Genomic DNA, 19,464 nt, shown 5'->3' with positions numbered 1-19,464 from the left:
TTCACAGGCATGATCCACTAAATTATGTTCTTAAAGGAAATCTTAGCAAATGTCTATGTTGTGGTTTTTCCATTTATTTTCAGAAAATGTAAATTTTATACATTTAGTTGGAATTCTGGCCATGAACACCCATAGCTTTGTTCATGTGCTTTCCTGTGTTGAAAGCCAGAAGTGTTTATTGGGAGTGCCACTGCTCTGAGAAGCCCTGGAAGACCTCAGGCAGTGACATCCCTGGTGGCTGTCAGCTGCAGGACAGGATGTTGCCAGCCCCTGGATAGGGCCAGCAGAAGGGTAAAAGCACACCTTCTCTCCAGCTGCTCAGCTCACAGACAAAACCACAGCTGAAGATGGATCTGTGCTTGATGTGGCAGGCAGGGATTTGGTGTGGCCAAGGCACACACGTGTTCCCTGCTGTATCCCTGTCCTGGGGAGCTGCTCTACTGTGAGTGAAGCAGGATCTGACACCTTAGTCTGAGCAGGTGAAACTTGTCAGGAGCAGCAGTGCACATTAGCTACAGCTGTTTGGAAAGATCTTCCAAACAAGCCTTTTTAAATTGCTAATAGGCAAATGGTGGCTGTTTAACTGCCTTTGATATTTCTTAGCATAGTCTGAATGCTCTTTGATACTTCTTCATATAGCTTGTCTGCTTGTTTCCCAAAATCTGGCAAGACTAGCCTGAAAAAGTAATTTACATGTTTTCCGTAGACACAGACAAGATTTTGAAGCTAGTTTTGGGCACCTTCTCCCTGAATATCTTAGCTTTGCCTTAGTCAAGGCTTACTAAAGGCTTAAGTGGAAGTGTAGAGTCCTGATAATTTAAAGCTTATTTAGTGTTGCAAGTCTAGGCACTGATCCTAATAGTACAAGCGACAAATGTATTAATGATTAGTTTTTTCTACATGCTTTTCCAAAAAAGGGCACTAAGTAGCAGTATAATTAAAGGACCATTTGTTAAAACAAATGGAATTTTGCCTAGAAGTAAAAAAAAAAAAAAAAAATATATATATATATAGCATTAACATTAAAGCCAGATCTGTGCTGGAATTCCTGGGAGTGATCACCCATGTAAACTGGATCAGAGTTGGGTCCTTTTTTCTCTGCAGCTGAATAATATTTGGTCTTGTTCTCTTCACGCAACTCCAGCAATGTGAAAAGAGCCCCAAAATAAGACTAAGTTATATTAGTTTTTATATTAAACTTCTTTACATTGACAGATTTGTTAGTATGAATGAGAACCAGTGTTTGGCTTTCTCCTGTTGTCAACATCATTCAGTCTTTTCCATGCTACTTAAAAAATGTTCCAGATTTGCATCTTTTTCTCAGCAAGGTGAGAAGAAACAGTATACACTGACAATACAAGATACCACCACAGCTATGTCAGAAAGTAGTAGTTGAAAGAGTGTTCCTTTGTTTTTCTGAAGACAGGGAAATTTTAAACTATGCTAAGGTCATAAGTTGATACCAGATGTATTTTTTGGCTTTGGCACAAGACTGAAATACCAAATATTTAAAAGAAACAAACCCCACCTTCATTACAGTCACATGAAGGTTGTAATCGTGACACAAAACATGAGATTTTCATGTGTTAACTTAGGAGCTACCAGAAATTTGTATGTGTGTCATTTCCAAAGAGGAACTGGGCAGGGTGGAGGGGGAGGATCAATTCCATTTGTGCTGTGTGGTCCTGATCAGTAAATCAGTACTGCTGTGTACTCAAGGGGGCACTGCGTTCTGCTTTTTTGAGCAGCTGATGTTAGTCTTTAAGGATTTTCTCAAAAACCAACTAAATTAGGAGAAAAAAAACAAAAATTCATTGGTTGGGGGTAAGCTTTTGGTAGCTTACTTTCTTGCCAATATCTTTAGTTAAATTTATCTGTAAGAAATTGAGAAGGAATGAAGGAGTGACTTCTGCAGATCTTTTAAAGACAGGCACTGGCTTGAAAGGACTTGTCTCACACTTAAATATTGTTTCATGAGCAGATAAGATGTTATTTGCTTGCCAGCTCCAAAGCCAGGTATTGCACAATACTCAGGCACCTCCACAGTGTCACTGGGAAAAACTTCCAATGCCTGAGTTAGGGAGAAGCCGCACCTAAACCGTCCCTGTGCATTTGCCCAAGCCCTGTGAGAACCTGAGGTTCTGGTAGAGCTGCCTGTGGCTGCACCCTGGATGTGCTTGGGCCATGCCTTGGCTGAGCTGATGACCTACATACTGCTCTGCTGCCAGGAGTCCTTCAGGGACTGCTGGCATCTAATGTGTGAGGACCTCTGCATGTGAAGCATGGCTTGAGCTGTGCCTCAGGCTGCACAGGCAGTGCTGCTACTCACACCCATGGTGCTGCAGAGTGCAAGATGTTAGTTCAAGTGCTCTCTTACCATGTAATGTCAGGGGAGCTGTGGCACTGAGGAGGCAGTTCCTCCAGCAAGTAGGTGTGGAGGTGATCAGCATCTGTGTGTTCTACTTCTGAAACCAGGTGCCTGTACTCCAGAGTGTCCCAAGGGATATGTACCACCTCATGTAGAGATTCAGATTAGGCACAGGCGTGTGTAATGAGAGATCATAAGAGCACAGAGCGTTACTATGGTTTTCTTTGGTGTTTTGGTTCTGGGAAGATGGTCATGTTTTTGTGGATAATGCTTGGTGCTCTGGGGCTCAAAGTGTGTGTCCTCTTCCTAGGGGATCTCCTGTTGCCCATACAGTGGCTTGGAGCTTGTTTTGGTGCCACACCAGTCATGTGTTCCTGTTGAAGTTTCAGGATGTATTTAGAACCATAGAATAGTTTGGGTTTGCAGGGACTTTTAAAGTTCAATTTAAACGTTTTCCTTAAATCATGCATGCAATATATGATGATTTATTGCTGTTTATGCTTCAGAACAGGTTCTCTTTTTAAATGCAACATTTTTTTTTTAGAAAAATACTTTGCTGCTTTTGTTTGTTTGTTTGTTTTAAATAAAAATCAAGTGTGGAATATGTGATTTGCATGCAGTGAGTTAGATGTGGTTGTCCTCTCTATATCCAATGCTTTCACTTTCCTTTACTGAATGTGCAGTTAATTACCAATATGGCATCTAAAACTTAGAAAAAAAGGGCTCCTTAGCCCTATCACAATGATACTGTTGTAATAATAGCTTTTGTTGTTTTTGACAGAATCCCTGAATGGATCTTGGAAAGAAGGAGGATTTGTGCCTTCTAGTACCAGCAGCAGTGGATACTGGAGCTGGAACGCTCCCAGTGACCAGTCCAACCCATCCACCCCATCTCCACCTCTGTCAGCTGATAGCTTCAAAGCTTTTCGGACACCTTCCCAGCCAGATGATGGTATTGATGAAGGTGAAACAAGCAACCTTCTCTTCGATGAACCCATTCCTAGGAAGAGAAAGGTTAGCCTCATGTTCAGTTCCATACCCATGACTAGATAAGATGTTTGTAGGCTTACTTTGTTGTGAGGAAGGAACAGGTCACCCAAATACCACTGCTTGTGTATCCTTCCTTGGCATCCATTTAACTTAGGGATTTCTAGTCACTGTGTCTCATTCAACGTGGTCACCTCCTGCACACACATGCTGCCATCAGCACCACATATTTCCTGCCAGATGGTGAGGTGCTACAGAGCCTCCTGCTCAGAAAACATCAGAGTGATTTCCAGAAGGTGTTGCCTCTGGCCATTCAAGGGATTTCTGTCCAACTTTGGCAAATTTTCTGCGTGCAGGATGCAACAGGCAGCCTTTACATGTCATCACAAAAACTGACTATAGCCTTAATATTCCTTGTTCCCTGAAAGTGCTGTTTGTCTGACAGCATGTCAGATACCTTAATACTGTGAAGCTTTCTCTGCACAAACATATGGAGTGAAAAAAGGAGAGAGTGCTCAAACACAATGGCTTTTGATGTAGTGTTAGCATTAGTCAAATCTATCCTCGGTTGGAGTCTAAAAGCAGGCTAAATAAAACATGACATTAAAAAAAAAAAGGTCCAGAACTAACCCCAAAAAAGCACCGTTGCTAGCCAGCAAGCTTCTCTGGAAGAAAAAGAAAACAAAGAGATGGAACTAGTCCAAGTTTCCTTGCCTCCCAACACAACAGGAAAGATTTTACATAGCAAGATGTAAAAGGGCTTTTTGTAAGGAGAAAAAACAGAGAATTTATTCCCTTAGTGAATTTGTTTCTGGCTCAGTCTGCGACAGTTAATTGCTTCATCACCATCAAGAAGAAGTTTTAATGATTGTTTAAACCTGTTCAGATTTATCCTCTTGCTCCAGAAGCTGCTTATTTGCTGATCCATGCCATTCTTCCCTTGTTCATGGGAAAGGGGTGAAAATGTTTATGCGTCTTGCTAAGAAGGAATAAAGTATTTTGGAGGACACCTTTGTTATAATAAATTAGAATTTGGAGCTGAGCATTGCACTAAACAGAGACCATTTGGGGTGTGTGGGATAGGAGGAGTAGGAGTACAGAAGTGTCCTGGCTTGCCTTTTACTTCTCAGTTAACCTTCATCTTGTTAGCACCACTCTTACTTCTCAGCTGTGATGAGACAGATGGTTTGCAGCTGCCATCTTTATTGTTTTCTAAGTTGCTTTCCAATATTTCTATTTATGTACCCATCATAGGTATATTACGTTATCTGTTCTAGTTCACAGGGATTTTGTTTTTTATGGCAAATGTTTTATTCAGATAAATAGTAACAAGAAGTGTTAGACTGCAGGGAACTATGAGAACATGCTACTACAATCAATTTGTACTTTAAAAAGCCCATCCGCTGAGATTTTTTTTCAAGTTCTATTCTAATCATATATTTTTAGCAAATGCTGAAACCATCTACTAGCATGCAGTTCCAAAGGGTCCAAATTGAAGAAAGCACCAAGTTAGCTTTTGTTCAAGTCGCAGTGAAATGTACTCAACGCTAAGGATGTGCTTGTTTCCCCCCCCTTTTTTCAAAATTGAGTTTTATGTGAATATATTAATTTAATCTTATATGTAACTGCAATTATAGAATAATAATAGAGAATGTTGATGCTCTTCCTTGTGTTAATAATGTGCTCTATAATAATCGAGAAAATTATTTTTGAGAATTACAAGCTATTTAGGATTCTTCTTGTATTTAAACTGGACAAAATCAGTTTCATTTTAGGGTAAAATTAGCTTTTAAACATCTCTAGAGTTTGTTACATCTGTGTTGTTTTAAGACTGCTTTTCTCCAGAGTCTTCAAAATGTTCAAGATTGCCTAGTGATAGCCTTGTTGGCTGTGCTCTAAAACAGTGATGACTCAGTGGGGATCAATGAAGTTATATTAAAGAATATAAAAAGAATATTTAAATGAGATTATACCTGTATTTTTTAAAAATATTGAACACAGACTAGTAACTTCTCATTCTCTTGTCTGAATAAGGTCATAGCAGCTTCTGAGTGAAACAAAAGCAGGTTGTGCCAGCTTATGGCAAATATTGACATAACAGAAGCTGTGTTTTTCTGGCACAATTTTTTTTTGTGCTGCAGATATCATGAGAAGAAACATTCATAAGAGCTTGTTTTGGAAAGACCTGAATTTAAGAAGGTGCCTTGGATTAATTGAGAAGTCCTCATCAAGGCTTTTTTAAAGGAAGTGTTGAAAGTTTTTATATAATCTACCGCCTTTAGTGGAGCAGCTGAAACTTAAAAATGGAAAAGTGTTGCCAATGAACAGAGAGAGATGAAGTTTTGTCACAAGCTGCACTGGATTCTCTTGAATTCAGCAGGGTGACACACTTGACAAGAGACTATTAGATCATTACAAATTTGGAAGGTTCTGAACCTTCACAGTGTTTTGTAACTGTTTATCTGGTTTGGGTAGTTAGGGGTTTTTTCTACCTTCACAGAATTACAGAGTCACAGAAATTTTCAGCCCTTAACCCAGCACTGCCAAGTCCAGCACTAAACTATGTCCCCAGGCAACATATCTACAAGTTTTTTAAATACCTCCAGGGTTGGTGACTCAGCCATTTCCTTGAGCAACCTGTTCCAGTGCTTGACAGCCCTTTCAGGGAAGAAATTTTTCCTAATTACCCTACAACTTCCATACAACTAATGTTGCTTTACTCATAATTTTCAGAACTCCATGAAGGTGATGTTCAAATGCCTTTGGAAGAACTGTGGGAAGGTACTGAGCACAGCTGCAGGAATTCAGAAACACATACGGACCATTCACCTTGGGTAAGAAAGCAGTCTTTTTGGGAATCTAAAGGATTTGGTGTAGAAGAGGAGCAATTGCTCTTAGCTGGACAGATGAACTGGATTGTCCTTGACACAGGTCTCATATCCCTGTATTTCTAAGAGGAAATTGCAGAATAGTGCATCAAGGTGAATGAGCATTTATTCCAACAGCGAGGCACTTTATTTCCTGAAATTCTCTCAACTTTGCTAGAAGGTCAAATAGAGCTCGAGGTCACACTGCACTTCCCTGTCAGCTGCACAGCTCAGTGCCATTATGTCATGTTCTGTCTGCACATCACATCCAGGATGACACTGTGGTAAACAGGTTCAGGGTCTTGCATGAATACTTTTCAGCTTTGTTTCACATCAGGTCAGATGCTTGTGCCAGTTCTGAGTTGACTTAATGCCAAAAAAAAGTTAATACCAAAAAACCCACCAAACCCACAAACCACATAAGAAACCTAAAAATAAAAGGAAACTGAGCTGCATGTTGTCATGGTTTGACCCAGTCAGCAGCTAAGTACCACAGAGCTTTTCACTCACTATCCCCTTCCTCCCTTGGAAGAATCAAAGGAATAAAGAGTAAACCTCATGAGTTGAGACAAGAACAGTTTAATGGATTAAACAAAATAAAACACTGATGATTATAGTAACAGTAATACTAGACTAATACTTGTAAGGAAAGGGGAGAGATAGAGAAACAAAACTGAAGAGAAACAAGTCATGCACATTACGGTTTCTCACCACCTGCTGACCCATGCTCAGCCTGTCCCCAAGTAGAGATCAGCACCTCCCAGCTAACTCCCTCCTGTGTATTTAGTGAACATGACATCCTATGATATGGAATATCCCTTTGTCCTGGCCATGCTTCCTTCCAGCTTCTGGTGCCCCTGCTCACTGGCAGAGCATGGGAAACTGATAAGTTCTTGATTTAGAGTAAGCAGTGCTCAGCATCAACTAAAATATCAGTGTATTAACAACACTCTTCTCATCCTAACTCCAAAAGGCATCTCTGTGCCAGCTACTTGGAAGAAAATTAATTCCAGCCTAGGCAAAACCAGGACACATATGTATGTTACTTGGACTAGAAGCAAAAGCAAATGAATCTTTTAGGAGACAAGTTTGTTTGAGAGCTTTAGTTTGCAACTGATAACTCCTGTGCAATTCACTGAGTGATGTACCTGTCTTATGTATAATTACAGTGGGGACTCGCAGTCTTCACCCGTTAGGTGAAAATATATCTTTGTTCTGTAGGTCTGTGTTACCCACAGCTTAAAAATTAAAGCCACCACAAGAAAGAGCTGGAGCTCATGGTGGTCTTGAAGAGGTCAGCAATTACTGTTGGGCTTTAGAGTTAGGCTGTGGGAAACAGAGAAAATCTATCAAAATGCAGTTAGGAATGTTGATCTGTGCTTTGTATTATGGGGACATCCTCTCTGTAATGTGGGAGAGGGAGAAGTAAATAGCAAAACCTTTCTGTAATTTGCTGGAGTTATAAACCTGTCTGGAAAGAGTAGTTTTGGTGAGTGACTGGCTGCATTTTGATGAATGGTACTGCTGGTAGAGCCTTTCAAACCTGCTGGACCTATGTTCTCAACAAGTTCTAGTTTGAACTTCAAGGTAACATGTAGTCTGCTGGAGCTACTGCTTTGACTGGGTTGCTTCACTGTTAGCACTTGTGCTCAAATGCACATCAGATTAAACTTTGAGGCTGTCAAATCTCCTACATGCCCTCCTTCAATAAGTCTGTTTCTGGAGAGCAGGACCAGAAAGTCCTGGCCATGGCAAGCCAGCCCATATGAGTGCTTTCTCTGTGTCTGAGTGAGTTGCATCATGGGACTGTTTTCTTGCAGATTCTTCTGTTATGTCACAGAAAGTTGCAGTGAATGGCAGCCATAACTATATTTGGTATAATTAAGTAACTTCTGATAAGATTGCATACTGTTTGCTGTAACATGAGTGAAGTATATCTTGCCTGCATCTATTATCTTCACTGTGACTTTCAAAGATGGCATTCGTTGGGATTCTTGTTAACTTTACAATAGTTACAAATGAGAAACTGATACTTGATCTGAAGGAGTCAAACATCTACTCCAAGGTGAAAGAATTTGTGAAGAGTAACACAGAGAGGGAAGAAAAGTAATTCCTATTCATTTTCCCTTCAGATTAGATGATTTTTCTCTTCTCCTTACCTGCAGTCAGAATGCAGATAAAGGAAGCGTTGAAACTGCAAATATAAATTTATTGACAGTATGAATATATTCACTCATGCATCTAGAACTTTAAATTTACCTTGGGGTTCTTGCTTTCAATCAATTCTTACTTCTATCTCTTGATACAGACGTGTAGGAGAGTCTGACTACAGTGATGGAGAGGAGGATTTTTACTATACAGAAATCAGACTCAACACGGACTCAGTAGCTGATGGCTTAAGCAGTCTTTCCCCAGTCTCTCCATCTTTAGCATCTCCTCCTTCCTTTCTCACCCAAGACGCAATCCGTCCTGAAACTTCCTGTGCCAAAACTGAGACTAAAGTGATGACACCTCTGAGCCGCTCAGCTCCTACCAACCTCTACCTCGTACACACGGACCATGCTTACCAGGTAACACCAGTGGGATGAGCTCCAGTGGTTACTCTAATGCCACTAATATGTAAAGAACTGTCACATCACGGTGTTTGGGGTTTCATGGGCTGAAAGTCAAAGGCATTTTTTTATTTAAACTGAGATGTATTCTTCTGAGCTCACTGTTTGTGTGCCTGCCACAGCTGGTCGATGTTGGGGTGCTAATTATCCAGCCACACATAGGTGCATACTTCAGGTTGAGAAGAGTTGATCTGTGTATCCCACTACCTACATCAGTTCAATTTTCACTGACTGCAAGGAGAACCCAAGGTGACATGCTCAGATGGGGTTTCCTGCGTTGTAAAAATTTCCATCCAGTCAGCTGAATCCCTCCCAGAGTGTCCATTTCAGATCTGTTTTTATTGAACAAGTACAAGTTCTGCTTGAAGTGTCAACAAGTACCCAAAGGATGCCAGGAGCAATTAATTTCCTCTTTTTGTACAGTGTGAAATGTCAGTGTGCAGTTGTGAAGCAGAGCAGGAAGAATGAAAAAGCAAATATGGTATCCTACTATTTTTGAAGGTGATTCTTTTCAAATGGCAAAAACTGCTGTCTTAAAACATTCCAGCTAAGTTTAGACAGAAAGCATTAGTTATAAAACTGCACTAAAACTTGACATGTTTTGGTCGGGATACTGTAAGATAAAAGAATAATAGAGGCTTTGAAGTAGTATGGTCCATGACCTGTGTATGCGCTGGAGAACTGAGCTCTGTTAAATTTATTAGATGCAATAACTATCATGTATAGCGTTGTGCAGATAAAACTTACGTGGTGTGTTTGAAGCACACCTACTAAAAGGTCAGAGGGAGCTACAGAAAATTCACAGGCATGTTTTAGACTTTTGTGCGTGTTGAAAAGCATGGGTGGAAGTTTGGTATTGCAGGTGGAAACTGCATTAGGTAGCATGCCAACCTGGAGACTGATGAAACCAGCTAGGAGAAACATTTGCTTCTCAGTGTCGCTTAAGCCCTGTCTCAGAGACTGAGGCAACAAGTCTAGGCTGATGACAAGTTTTGGTTCATTTGGGATTTGCAGTCATGACAGTCTGCCCTGCTGTTTGGAAACCCACTCAACCCTTTTTTATAAGCAGCCTCTGAGCAAAGCACTTGCCTAATTCAAGTGTTTTAGGTCTTTGAATTGGATTTGAATTGATGTTTTCCATGACACAAGACTACCAATTGCCTGAGCCCCATGGGCTTTTCAGTTTGTTCTGGTTTCAATGCCTAATTTCATCAGGGAGTAGTAACACAGTCCACACTGTTCACAGCTTGCTAGTTGGAAGCAGGAGGCAGGGTCCCTGTTCAAGCATTCAGGCTATCCTGGCAAAGGAAGCAGCTTCTGTAGAGAAGGTCAGTGGCATCCTCTGCCAGGATCCCTTGAGCCCTGAAAGAAGGGCCAGGAAGCAGGGTGGAGATTCAGATCTCACCAACCAGAGGAGAAAGTGGAGATTACTTCACTGGGAGCAGCTCAAGGAACTTGGGTAAGGGAGGCTGAATATTGTTCATCACAGGATTCCTGTTAAAAAAAAAGGGGGGGAGGAGGAAATACAAAACTCAAAGCTCGGTCACAAGAATCCTAAAGAGATCTGTTAATTGCCATTTCCTTTATGACTGGAAAACATAAAGTAGACTAGTTGTAGTAAGAAAGATATGAGGAAAGTGAGGAAAGTCCTTATGCTCTTCCCCGACCCAGTCCTGTGGGTGGGGAATGATGCAGAAGAATAATTGAAGAAATTCTGGTAAGTATAGCAGTTGAGGCAAACTGTACTAGGGTAACCCCAGGAAAAGGTGATGCTAGAGCAATATAGGAACCAAAAGAACAAATCCCTCTGGATTCAAGGAGAGCATTTGATCTTCAAGCATATAGGCAGTATTTGTTAAGCAAGAGATTAAATTTAGTGGAGGAGGAGGAGCTGGAAAGTCACAGACAACCGCAGTGAGTTATTTTGAAAGGGCTTTTTAATGTCATTAGTGGAGTTAAATGAAAAGCTGTTCTTGGCCCTGATCTCACTTTCATGAAAACATTTTGGTAATACACAAATACTATAATAAATTTCACTGATAACAAATTTGGGAGATATCAGCAGTAAGAGATTTATAGATCTGGCTTATGTGACTGGGTGATCTTAATAATAATAGGTTTTGGATGCAGTTTACTGCATCAGAACATGCAAGAACATGTCAGAACATGCAAAGTCCTGCATCTGAGGAGCTAAAGAGATTTTTCTGCTGTAAACTGGAGTAGTTAGAAAATTATGTAAGAAGGAAACCTATGTTCATTAATCAAACACAGAATGACCGTGAGCCAACATCAGCAGAGCTGTGGAGGGAGAAAAAACAGTTGTCAGCTCTCTTGGATAAGAAATATCTAGGAGAGGCAGGGATTTTTAATGCCATTATACCCCCATATAACTTCAGCTGAAATCCTGAGTTAGAGTTTTGGTCAGCCAAAAACGATGTGATGGGCTCCAACCAGAAGAAGTAGAAAGAGGGCAGAGAGGACATGGGTGGCCTCCCCAGCCCTGGGACTGATACCTCAGACAAAGCAAGGGACGAGAAGAGGATGGAATTACTGCCTGGGAAGAAAGTAAAAGGACAAGCATGAGAGGGGAAGAGGATGAGCACAGACTATTTCAGATATAAGGGTCATGTTGGCAAAAAGAAATGAACAAATACAAATTATTCATTAATATATTTTGATTGACAATTAGATGGAGGTCTCTAAGCAAACTGAGGTTGAGGTATAGAAATTCTTCACTTGGTTGTAATGTTATAGTTCTTAACTTATGGAAGAGATTGGCTAAAATACTAGCTTGACAAAGCTGACTGTGCTTGATGAGCAAAGATGCACATCTGGGAAACAAGTGAACAAGGTGATTGACTAAGTCTGATCATGTCTGTGGTAGGTATTTAGGGACTGAGCAAAAGGAGTTGAGCACTGTGATATTTTAAGCAACTGCAAATTGCATCAGTTTTAAGCTTCATGTTTCTTAACAAAACTATTGCCTGTACGTGTTAAATTTAACTACAGAGGAACTAAAGGCAGCCTGTTTCAGCACCTAGGATTTCTCTTCCAGGTCTTATTCAAATACCTGAGGAAGTTGCCTGGGTTTGAGTTGCCATCCTTGTGGGATGCTGAGCAGAGGCAGTGCTGCCTCACTGCTCATCCAGCTCTCTCCAGTTCTTTTGTCTGGAGCTCTGTGGTCATTCACTCCTTCCCATTTGAACAGGGCTATGGTGGAGAACTACTGGTACCATCTGAAGTTGTCAAATTGTTCTTGATGCCTTTCAGAGAGGTTTTTATATTTGCTGGAGCTCTGTGGATGTTTACTTTGGATGTCTGTGTGGATTCTCTTGGAGCTGTCCGTGACAGAACATTGCTGCCATACACAGAGGCATCTGGTGGTCTCACCTTCCATTTCCTGGAAAAGCTCTAGGGGATTGCTTCAGCCCTTGTTTGCTTGGAAGATTATATTTGATGGGGACTATCAGGTTGTAGTTTGTCAACACTCCTCTGCCTGGTGGCTCAAGGAAGCACTCTGTTCCTGAAGTAGTGAGACAATTTCAACCTCAAACACAAACACTGTTTAAATGAGTCTGTTGTGTTATTGTCACGTACAGTCAACTGAAAGGCAGAAGTGAAAACTCATTTTAGCAAATTCTTCATAAGTTTAAATGAAGGAGGGGTTTTTTTTGTGGTGACAGCTCGAAATTCAAAAGTCAAAGTGAGCCTTTGTTCATGCTGGCTGCTCATGCTCCTGCTAGGCAGGGTAGCTACACAGCTATGAATTTCATGATCCTGAAAATTACATGGGATTCAAAAAGAGGCAGGGAAGAATTCATTCAAACTCATAACTGAGTGAGAAGACCAAAGGAAAGGCATAAAATGAAAAATGCCCAACAGCCTAAGCTCAGGTTATCGCACTTGTGCGCCAGGGCAGCACTGGGTGCTGCAGCCTGGATGGGAAGAACTTAGGAGTTCAAGGAGCCCAGGAGTCCTTCAAATACTTGCTTTAGTTTAGTATTTCAAGAACCATTTTTTGACTCCAAAGGATGATTTACAGCTCTTTGTTTCTAGTAGAAAAAGCTGTTTTAATTCGGATGACTCTTAACATTTGTCCAGTAAATAAGAAATGGGCAGCACTTACTGTTAATTGCCACCATCCAAGAGGCCTTGCTATCGACACTAAAATTGTGTAAAACAACTGCCATGAGTTTAAGTATGGCCTTGTTTATTACTGTGGAACAGGTGATCATCTGTGAAGTAGTTTTTGCTTCTTGCTGGAATTATTTTAAAAGTTACTTGTATATGACATTTGATTTTGTCTGTTTTTTTTAACAGATCTAGGTCTTAAAGCTTTTCTATGGGTTCTTCTGAGAGCAATCATCTTTCTGTAAATAAGGTTTAGGAACAGTGGTATATATATAACTCTTTCCCTTCCTTACTAGCTTATCCATGATTATCCTTTCACAAGGGTAAAATGCTTGTCACCATGGAGTTTTTTTATACCTTGGAAAATCTCTCACAGATTTACCATTTCAAGGAATGAAACATCCTTTGAAATGCTTAGGAAGAGGAATGGTTCTTCTTGCTGGAATAATACTTTCTTTTCACACAGGCCACTCCTCCGGTGAACATTCCAGGGTCAGCAAAATTCACTCCCAATGGCAGTAGCTTTAGCATCTCTTGGCAGTCGCCTCCTGTTACCTTCACCGGCATTCCAGTAAGTGCACATCAGAAAAGGAAAGAAGGGGAGAAAAGAGGGGTTTTTAGACCTTTTTGCTTTATTTTCACAGTGTGTAATTATGGAAGTAAACATAAAGTATATGTAAAAAACATAAAAGATACCAGAAAGAAACAAACACGTGCTTGAGTTTGCCAGCATGGATGTTTTTAACACCTTCGTAACTCTCTTTATCAGTGCAGTTATGTTATTTTTGCATCAGTGTCTACAAGCAGACAATTTAATCTCTAGTATCTATAGTATATATTTTTTTAACTATATACTTACAAAAAAACATTCTGGTAGGTGCAGAGCCTGGCACTGTGTGCTTCTTTTTTGTGCCACTAAGAGATTCCTTAAAAAAATGGATGGAAAATCAGCGTGGTGATAGTTAGGCTAACAGGCCAGTTGGATTCAGGCAGTGAAGCTGTAACCTAAATGAACTCTGAAGATGAAGCATTTTTGAAAGGCAATTTAAAGAAACAATAACATGAAATCAAAGTCCCATTTTAGGAGACTACAAGTATGTAGTCCCTACTGATAGCAGGAAAATGTTGTTTTATACAGGAATATGTTCAGTACCTATTGCATTTTGTTATTAATACATATTGCAGTTTGACAGCTTTTTAATGGGGATGTATTAGTGGAAATTCAGCACTGATCCTTTCTTCAAAAAAGCTGGTGTACAAGGCCCAATTCTATGAACAGTGATGCTAAAATCCTGAGGCATCAGTGGGACTGCAGAAATGTGATATTTGCTTAGGCACAGAATTGCAGTGATTCTAAACGTGCCACAGTGTAGGTGTGGTACTGTGGGGGGAGTGAAAAACCTTCATAGAAGAGTTGCAAGGGATTCAGTTTGTAGTGTCTGGTGTGGGGACTGCTGAATGTAAATGCAAATCACTGTTTATGAGTAATGGGAAATTTTCTCTATGATGAATATAAGTAAATATTAATGTAAAGTATCCTCATGTTATTGGAAAGCACTGTTTTCATGATAAATTGATATTCTGTAATCAGAAGCCTTTTTATATATCATACCATCTCATTTAATATTACACTTTATGAATTTATGAATTTTTAAAGTGTGCTATATAAGGCACATTACTCATCCAAAGAACCATATAGCTTTTTTTCTCCTGACAGTGAACATTAGACAAGGCAATAAGAGATACTATTTCCCTCCCTTCTCCAAGTGAATCTCCAAAGCTTCTTACTGTCAACCTTTAGCAAATCTTGGAGATTTTCTGCAGAGGCTGTGGCATCCTGCAGAGCTGATAAAAATGAAAGTGACTGAATCAATTACACTGCACTCTGCCAATGAATATTTATTAAATTCCATCAAGGAACAACTAACAGTGAAAGACATCATGCTGGCAGCAATTTCAACAAGAGTGCCTTGACAGAGTGTGCTATCTGCAGAGTTCCCTGAGAATTTGATTTCCCAACAATGGGGTTGATACAGAGTAATTATGAAACTGGCTCCTTTTGTGGAGTACCAGAAACTGGTGCCAGGAGTGTTGGGAATCTAAAAGTGCAATTAGTCACATTGTAAATCAGATACTTAAGAGGACAGGATTAGACATGTATGCGTCGAGTTTACTTGTTCAGGCAACGGCGCTGGTCTGTGGCTGTAGAGTGGATGGTTCTCAACAGAATTTAAGAAATGCTAAATCACTTTCTGAGAATTCAATGGAGATGGCAGTGATTTAAGTACAATTTGAAAGTAATCCCAATACAAAACCTGGGAAAGCAGTGATGCAGAATTATAAAATGCTCAGGGAACCTTGTGAACTGCCATTATAACTCTAACAATATTTATAAGGCTGTTTAACAAAGCAAAAAATAATAATAAAACAAAAATCTAGCAGGTTTGCACACATTTGACTACTTTGTCATCAGTGTGATCATTTATGAGTTACAAAGGCTTGCCTGCAGTGAAAAAAATTATGCACAGTAAGTGAGGGTGCAAATACAAATTTCTGTTAAATACCTGTATATTAAATTGAAGTTTTATTTCTATTTCCAAGTAAATTAGATATTGCTTTAAAAAATCATGGGTCTGGCAATTCCCACCCTTACACTGAGTGTAGGTAGGTACTTCACCTACATTTAGACTTTCTCCTTCTCTGGTGGGATTTATTTAAGGCCAGACTATGTGACACAGCCAGCATAACAAACTCACACAGTTGTGACATATGTGATCCCTGAGATGAGACAGAAATCTGTAGCACCTAAGGGAACCTCAGAGAATAAGTCCAAACCATTATTTTTTGCTTCACCCTTAATATTTAAACAAGCAGTTTTCTAAAATGGCTTTGGAATACTTTTCTGGCCTGGACAAACCACTGAGCAGGAAAAGATTAGGTACAGATTTGAAAAAGTGCATAGGTCTACACATTTTCAATATGGTCTCCTTTCGCACTTATTTATCAACAAGTGTATTTATCAACAAGTAACCAAGCACCTCAAAACATCCCATATGTGCTGCAGGAACAGTTGAGCTCAGTATGTGGCTACTCTAGGCTCAAGAGTATTCTCAACATCTAAACACAGGCATTTATTTAGGCTTCTTGTAGTTCTATTAGGGAGGGGAAGTGGCCAAGGTCGCTTGATCTGTTTGTCCTGGAGGGGAGACCTCGTTGCAATCTGCAACTTTCTCCTGAGGGGAAGTGAAGGGGCAGGTACTGATCTCTGCACTGTGGTGACCAGGGACAGGACCTGAGAGAATGGCCTGAAGCTGTGTCAGAGGAGGTTTAGTTCAGATATGAGAGAAAGGTTCTTTATCCAGAGGGTGGTTGGGCACTGGAACAGGCTCACCAGGGAAGTGGTCACAGCACCAGCCTAGCAGAGTTCATGAAGTGTTTGGACAATGCTGTCAGGCACAGGGTGTGACTTCTGGGGATGGTTCTGTGCAGGGCTGGGAGTAGAACTCAGTGATCCTAATGGGTCCCTTCCGACTCAGGTTACTCTGTGGTTCCGTAATTAGGGGAACCTCCAAACCACTTTGTGCTCTGAATCATGCATAGGTTTGATTCCAAGGCAGATGGGAAATAGACTTTTTCATACTATTTTTCTAATATAACTTTGCAGGTGAAAGGTTGAATGTTGGAACAGTTATAAGCCGTTGCAAGGTGGTGGTCTCTGCACAAAGCAAAAAGGATAGATTGATTATTCTACCAGTTGAGGTTGAATTAGGAGAATAAGTCAGCCACACCCTAGGGATGCATGAGGAGTGTGAATTAAGTGATGCAAATGGGATGAGCCATGGTGAAGTCCGTATGTCTTGATACTGAAGGACTTAACATAATGACCATGTACTTCCACTTTTGTGTAATGTAGGGTAGAAGCCTTCCTGAATGCCAGTATGGTCTCTGCCATCTGATACTGACTAGTATCTGCCTGCTCATAAGACCCAAAAAGGTTGAACAGGCAAGATCTTTGATAATCTGATGCTTACAGATCACAAACCTTCTCTATAACCACAGTTTCCCCCTCCAGGAGTTGTAACTGGAAACTCCAGGCCCTCACTTCAAACAAACAGCATTGTTTTACTGTGCTTCAGACATGAAAAGCCTCCAAAGGCAAGGATTGCCTTCTCAGGGCTTGCTCTTAATCTGCTCTTAGTGTTTCCTGCAGAGAGCAGCTGACTGGTATTGTTTAGACTTGCTGCAAAGCCTATCAAAATACACTAAAGCTCAGCTTCAATGCTGTGTAGCTGCCTTGGTGTGCCAGTCAGTGGAATCATTGTGCAGAAACTCTCTCAGAAGAATGCAAGGGAGGAGTCCACACGCTGCAATTACTGTTCCAGCCTGATCTGTATCTGGAAGTAAGCAAGATAATTGCTTGTAACATAGGCGGCCATCCAAGTACTCTTCTGTTCAATGACAAGCAACTAATGTATTGAGTGTCAGTTACTTGTGGTAGACATACAATAATTTCTGGTTTTTAAAATGTTTCTGAACTCTTAGCACAAGTACTAGAGATCTCTGGTTACTGGTAATGACTGGAAAACTGTACAGTGTCTGGTGAATGCCAAATACTACAGGAGTGCTATTGCTCTGCATTTTATCTTCAGTGTTTCAATCATTCTTAGGTAAAACAAGGAAAGTGGTTGATAAAAATTTGGAAAAAAAGTAGCAAAGAGCAAGCTGCCCTTAGTACTCTGGAGGGATGGAACAAAAGGAGCTAGTGTGGTCTTTGGATGTACAAAACATGATAAGCCGGCAGAGAGAAAAGAAATTTCTTCCAAGTTTTGCAGGTATATTTTATATATCAGTAATGGCCTAAGTTTGTTCGGAGTGTGAACCACAAACACAGTTAAATCAAAATTTTTTCTTGCTACTAGTCAAGAGTAAAAGTTGAAAGAGTATCTGCACTCAATTACAAGCATTAGTTTTTTGTTACTATGGAGTAGCTTTAAAATAGACTTTGTATCAAAAATCAAAGCACATACAGTAATTCTCTTCAAGTGAGGTCAGTCAGTTCCCTCTCTTCCAGATATTGTAAAACTTCAAAAGGGCAGGAGGGAAAACTCATAGCAGTGAACTATGACCATATCTGCAGTTTCTGGCAGCAGGAGGCTGACTGCACTACATGCCCAAATGAAGCTTGCTACATTCAATGCACAGCAAAAAAAATGAGTGTTCAGAATTTTTTTCTGGTATTTCAGATGTAAAGTTGTTGTGGCCTTCACACAGGGGCAAAATAAGACCATAGTAAAATAATTTAGGTATTATTTAAGGCCAAGCTTTATGCCATTTGATTGCTTGAATGATGTTGCCAAGCCCCATGTTCATGTAGGAGAAGTCTGTGAAAGTCTCAGAAGACCAAACTACACCCTTCCCTTGGAAACATTCCCAAAGAGCACACCTGCTGGGAAGGTTTACTGTGTAGAGTAAGGATATACAACATCTTGTTAGCAGCTTTGATCAGAAGGCCTGCATTTGCACTCCCTGTCTGTTGCACCTTGAGGGACCCCTACTGTAAGTGCTCTTCAGCAAATCCTCTTCTCCAAGGGTGTCTCTCCACAAAGAGTGCCAAGTGACAGGAGCAGGAAATCCCTTTATTTCATAGGAGACTATTGGTATTGATCTCAGCACAGGACAGAGTTTATTTTTCCAATTGCTTTTCTTTGCTTAAATGGAGAAGGTTTTCCTAAGAGCTATTCAGAGATTTTAAATAAGAATTAATGTGTTTCTTATCTTTTCCAAAACATGCAGGGATGCGGATCTGTATTTTGGATTGCTCTAGGAGGGTGACTGGAAATAAAGGGAAACAAAGAGAAGTTAATGCAGTGTACCTAATGCTAAATAAACTTGTAACTTAATTACATTTGTATGTTATATAGTCATCTTTTCTGGGTATCCTTGCCACCATGCAGCACAATTTGTGTTTTCTGGGAAAAAGTATTTATACTGCATTCATATGTGTGTGTTCTTTGTAAGCAGCGTTTTTGTCTGTGTTGACAGGTCTCACCAACCCATACTCGTCCTGCAGGGAGTGGAGAGCAGAAACAGTCCCACACAGTTCTTTCATCACCGCCTAGAGTAGCATTTGGCTTGAGGTATGGGACCAGTAGCTCCTGCTGACACTACAGCCTCACAGCCTGAAGGGCATTCAGTAAATAAGTTGTCAGTGGCCAGAGAAACAGCAAAAGCCCACCACCAACCCTGATTGCACTTGTCAGACAGGTTCTTGCTAGAGCTCTTCAAAGTAAGCATTCAGAACCTTCTTTTTTTTTTCACTACCATCAAAGGTAAAGTTCAGCTGCAGTGTCTGGTTTTGCACTTTTCCCTGAAAGGCTGGAAAGTCTTATGTGTTTATTACCATTCAGTCAGAATGGTACTTGGCTTTGATTGAACTATAAGAAATGGTCTTACAGTAAATTAGATCAAGACAAAGCTTTTTATGCCTTGTCTTCCTAGA

The 19,464-nt window shown here is 40.4% G+C and overlaps 1 protein-coding gene across 1 annotated transcript in view; it reads left to right on the top strand.

Moving 5' to 3' along the window:
* The window catches only part of ZNF704 (zinc finger protein 704), an 85,967-nt gene that overhangs the window by 64,770 nt on the left and 1,733 nt on the right, over nucleotides 1-19,464 (top strand). Inside the window, exons 4-8 of the mRNA XM_062502635.1 lie at nucleotides 3,150-3,382; nucleotides 6,089-6,189; nucleotides 8,531-8,792; nucleotides 13,432-13,536; nucleotides 19,008-19,102. Coding sequence (XP_062358619.1) covers nucleotides 3,150-3,382; nucleotides 6,089-6,189; nucleotides 8,531-8,792; nucleotides 13,432-13,536; nucleotides 19,008-19,102 — 796 coding nt within the window. The remainder of the gene's footprint in view (nucleotides 1-3,149; nucleotides 3,383-6,088; nucleotides 6,190-8,530; nucleotides 8,793-13,431; nucleotides 13,537-19,007; nucleotides 19,103-19,464) is intronic.

The sequence above is a fragment of the Cinclus cinclus genome, chromosome 1, assembly GCF_963662255.1.
Source record: "Cinclus cinclus chromosome 1, bCinCin1.1, whole genome shotgun sequence".
NCBI classification, from domain to species: Eukaryota; Metazoa; Chordata; class Aves; order Passeriformes; family Cinclidae; genus Cinclus; species Cinclus cinclus.
Note: the sequence above shows the minus strand (reverse complement) of the source record. Positions and strands in the feature narration are given on the sequence as shown.